This window comes from Triticum urartu, chromosome 4, assembly GCF_003073215.2.
Source record: "Triticum urartu cultivar G1812 chromosome 4, Tu2.1, whole genome shotgun sequence".
NCBI lineage: Eukaryota > Viridiplantae > Streptophyta > Magnoliopsida > Poales > Poaceae > Triticum > Triticum urartu.
Window position 1 is genome coordinate 474,671,669 of NC_053025.1, and position 4,850 is coordinate 474,676,518.

General features: G+C 46.5%; 1 protein-coding gene across 1 annotated transcript; it reads left to right on the plus strand.

The window, feature by feature from the left end:
* Positions 1–672: 672 nt before the first annotated feature.
* LOC125552130 (UDP-glucuronic acid decarboxylase 6) lies at positions 673–4,503 on the plus strand. Its single transcript, XM_048715612.1, has 13 exons — positions 673–949; positions 1,109–1,210; positions 1,298–1,384; positions 2,006–2,093; positions 2,643–2,734; positions 2,823–2,887; positions 2,975–3,063; positions 3,155–3,232; positions 3,347–3,440; positions 3,516–3,582; positions 3,673–3,736; positions 3,870–3,910; positions 4,040–4,503. The coding sequence occupies exons 2-13, from the start codon at positions 1,121–1,123 to the stop codon at positions 4,229–4,231; spliced, it is 1,047 nt and encodes a 348-aa protein (XP_048571569.1). The 5' UTR covers positions 673–949; positions 1,109–1,120; the 3' UTR covers positions 4,232–4,503.
* Positions 4,504–4,850: the final 347 nt, after the last annotated feature.

Below are 4,850 nucleotides of genomic sequence, written 5' to 3' on the forward strand. Positions count from 1 at the left end.
CTTAACTTTTGAGCAAGCTGTGTAACCACCCACTAACCACGGCACTAAAAAGATGTTAACTTTTCGCTGGAGCAGCTCGGACTGACAATCCCGGATTATTAAATGGCAGTAATATGATAATGCAGCCGTGATGTTCATGACGTGGTGCCCATGTTCTTCTAGTCCTCCCACTTTCCGTTTTGCCGATGATGCTGCTCACTACTGAATGCACGGATCACGACGCACCAGAGTAGTGTATGTCTCAAGCAACCAGGAGGGGGCCGGTCTCGAACCCGACAGAGACCATAGCGGGTCGAACCCCCACACGAGGAGCCCCGAACTCTTGTCGGTCGGCCCGCGAAGCCATCGCCCTCCTGCTAACCTTACCCGCCAACAGCTAAAGTGTGAAGTCAATGGCCCCACCTGGCAGCGAGGCGAGCACTCCCCCTCCCAGTCGTAAACAACGCCCACTGACGCCGAATCCCCTACCAAATCCCCGCCTAATCGCGGTTCTAAATCTCGGATCCGGGGCTGGGCGCGCTGAGCTGTCCCCGTCGATCGCACGCACCAGCGGTTGGGGTCTCGCCGGGCGCCACCATCAGCGGCAACTTTGCTTCCAACCGAAGCGCGAGCGGCACTGCACGGAGTAGGCATTGATTAATCGCCCGGTTTTTTCACCGTCCTTTCGGCAATTGTTTTCCTTAAGGAAAAAGCTGATGTCGTTGGAGCAAGTCGGGCGGTGTGGTGTGGTGGGATGGGATCTGAGCTGAGCTGATCGGCGCCGGTTGGTAGCAGTCGGTGTGTGTTTCATGCGAGGTGGAGGGGGAGGGACAGGGGGCGCTTATAAATACGGCTCAGATCTGGGAGGGCTTTCCACCTCGCCTCGTCGTCCGCCCACGGTCTAATCCGATTCAAACGCACCGCTTCCTCGTGTCCGAACTAAGCCCCAATCCCGTCACCACCGCCGCTGGTGAGCGCCCGTTCGTTCTCAACTTCCTTCCTCGATCGCGATCGTCGATCAGATCGTGTCCAGAATCTCGGAAGGTTTTGGGTTGGGTTGGGTTGGGCTGCTGCGTCGTGTGGCTTCTGACCATCTCTCCTCTCGGCCCGGTTGGATCTGCGTGTGCAGGTGCTCGGCGCGATGGCGCAGAAGGACGCCGCCAATGGCAACGGCGCCACCACGCGCCCGCCGCCCACTCCCTCCCCCATCCGCTTCTCCAAGTTCTTCCAGGTACGCCTCGGGATCTGATCGCGGCTGGATCTCGCTGCTCGTCACACGACTGGCGCTAATTTTGGGACTCTGTGGGGGTTTGGGCAGGCCAACATGCGGATCCTGGTCACCGGCGGAGCTGGCTTCATCGGCTCGCACCTCGTCGACAAGCTCATGGAGAACGAGAAGAACGAGGTCAGGACCAGATCCCCTAGCATCATTCTAGCTGTTAGCGAAATTCACCTGTGCGGGGTCAACTCCCTTCCGCTTGGATCTGAGTGGCACAGTCAGAGTCACCAACTGAGTGGGTCTAGAATTTCGTGAAAACGACGTTCAGAGTGGAGAGCTGCTTTGTGCCAGGCCAGATCTCAGTGTGCAAGCTTGTGCATTAGTTTTTGCATGCTGTGGGGCACTACTGTCTAGAGCTTAAGCTGGAAACTTTGCTCCACTCTCAATTTCTTTAGAACTACAGAGATCCAGTGGCAATGCTTTAGAGAACTATCTGATCTGTTTCAGAATGTGAGGTCAACTGAGATCCAGTGGCAATGCTTCTGAGATCTTGCTATGAGTCTGTGACTATTTTATTCTAGGAACCTCCCTTCTGAATCATGCAGAGTGCCTGTTAGTGGTACTGAGCTCTCTCATGTTCACCTCTCTCAGTACATTTTAAAACAGAGGGGTGTACTGTTTATCTACAATTCTACATGATTCGAAGCTCGGCTCATCATGTAGAATTCAGTGTTGTTACTATGCAGTTCTGTACAGACAAACTTAGCAAATGTAGACCAATCTGATCGTGCCTTCTTTTTGGTTCAGGTCATTGTTGCTGACAACTTTTTCACTGGGTCAAAAGACAACCTGAAGAAGTGGATCGGACACCCAAGATTTGAACTCATCCGTCACGGTAATACTGCATGCTGAAGGCATCTTGTAGTAAATTCTTGATTCATCTCCTTTCCATGTGGCTATACTATTTTGTAATGAACACAGATAGTTGACACCAATGAGTTGTTTCTTTCCACTGTTCCTTTAAAGTATACAGATCATTGTTTAACACATGAGAAATAGAGAACCATATAAGTTTATAAGGTCATAGCCAATGGCCGTACAAAAACCATGTCCTGAGTTGTCTGTTGAATTGAACCTGCAATATTCTAAACTAGTCAGTGAAGCCTTTGAGTTAACTACACCTCAGTATCTCATTTGTCTATGGCATGCTTATGTGACTTTCTTTTGGTAACTTTCTGTTCTAGATAGAAAGGACATCCATGCATATTTATACACTTCGCTCAAGTGTTATAGTCCAACCATATTCCAAGACTAAGTGATTGTCCAACCATGAAAACAAGCCAAATTGCCGTTAACTTGTGCTGCAATGCTCAAGTGTTATATCTTCGTCATTACATTCTTGTGCGTGAGTTTCACATTAATTTTACATTTTGCTGCATTTCAGATGTCACCGAACCACTGCTCGTGGAGGTTGACCAAATCTACCACCTTGCTTGCCCTGCCTCACCAATCTTCTACAAGCACAACCCTGTCAAGGTGTGTGTAGGCTCTGTTTTTGTGTTTATTCTGTCATAACTGCTCCTATCTGTCCTGACACACGCATGGGTGTAAATATCTTGTACAGACCATCAAGACGAATGTCATTGGAACCTTGAACATGCTTGGACTTGCAAAGAGAGTTGGAGCTAGGTCAGTGTTTATCACTTAGATCGATTGTGGCAGTATCATGGCAGAAATGAAAACCATATTAACCTGAGGTTTTGTGTTCAACTGCAGAATATTGTTGACTTCGACCTCTGAAGTTTATGGTGATCCCCTTGAGCATCCTCAGACGGAGGCGTACTGGGGCAATGTTAACCCAATTGGTATGCCTGTTCATCTGGCAAAAATGTTATGTTATCTTTTCTAAACTTGTGCCACGTAAGTCTCATGTTTTGAATTTATTTTCTTTATCAGGAGTCAGGAGCTGCTACGATGAGGGTAAGCGTGTAGCTGAGACACTGATGTTCGACTACCACAGGCAGCACGGCATTGGTAATACTTTGACCTTAAATTTAAACTAATCTATTTGCTATTAGTTTGTTCGTCCTTCAATAAGTCTTCGGTTATGAGTTGTCCTTAATAAGTATATGTCGTCTATTTCTGTAGAGATCCGTATTGCCAGGATTTTCAACACCTATGGACCTAGGATGAACATCGATGATGGCCGTGTTGTTAGTAACTTCATTGCTCAGGCCATTCGGTAATTCTTGTTTGACTTGACTTTTTCTGATCTTGCGTCCAGATAGTTTTGGTGCTTATTTGTTGTAATTTGTAGTGGTGAAGCACTGACTGTCCAGAAGCCTGGAACACAGACCAGGAGCTTCTGCTACGTCGCTGATATGGTTTGTTTTCTACTATCATCTTACTATTGAATACTATCTTGTCAAAACTGTGGATGGTCACCTTACCAGTGGTGTACCATTTCAATGCAGGTCAATGGTCTTATGAAGCTGATGAATGGAGACAACACCGGACCCATTAACATTGGGAACCCAGGTAAACTTCTTTTGCAAAAATAATAATAATAATAATAAATCTTTGGCAACGCGCTAACAACTTGATCTGTAAATTATTTATAATTCTGCACTTTCGTTCCTGTGGTGATGAACTGGACTTTCTTTAAATGTAGGTGAATTCACCATGCTGGAACTTGCCGAGAATGTGAAGGAGGTAAGTGGGATATTCTATACTCATCGACTCATTACATCCAACCTTTTTGTTTCAAGTAGCAGTGCTCCATTCAGCTTCAATGCATGACAATTCTGGATGGTATAATAACATGTGTGATTTTACTTACAGTTGATCAACCCAGAAGTGACAGTGACGATGACTGAGAACACTCCTGATGACCCTCGCCAGAGGAAGCCTGACATCACCAAGGCCAAGGAGGTTCTCGACTGGGAGCCCAAGGTCGTCCTGCGCGACGGCTTGGTGCTCATGGAGGACGATTTCAGGGAGCGTTTGGCAGTGCCCAAGAAGACCAAGGCCTAATCCCCCTCCCTACGTTTGGCGTACAACATCACCAATTTGCCAGAGCATACTCATAGTTGGGTGGGTTCGTCAATATTCGTTGCTGCGTTTCGTTACGGAATTTGAGTTCCAATAAACCAATTACACCTTCGTCGTTCACTTGAAAGATTGTATTATTAGAAACTTCATACAAGGCGTGGCTGTTTGTATTACCGTCGCTTTTTGCGGAACTTGTGCTCCTTATGTTTTAGCATATGAACTTCCCTAAATCAATTATAGCAATGTTCGTGCCATTTTGGGTTTGTTATTAAAGTTTTTTCTGCCAAGATATTTCTCTGATGCTTGCCAAGTGGTCCTATTTCTTGTCTTTATTTGTTCCCATTTCCTTTCTTTGGAAAAGAGGCGGCAAAGGGCACCTTTTATTCATTATCAAGCTTACATTCAGTATTGGACACTCCTTTACATATTGATTGCCAATCTTTGAAAGCATAGGACACTGATCAGTCACCTGTATGTGCTAAGCTACAGCATGCCAGATTTTTTTTGCCCACTACCTTGTCTGATTTACACTTGCTTCTGGGACACAGAGTTAAGGTTCCTTGGTACTGTATGTGATAAATCTGTATCTTCATTCATGTTT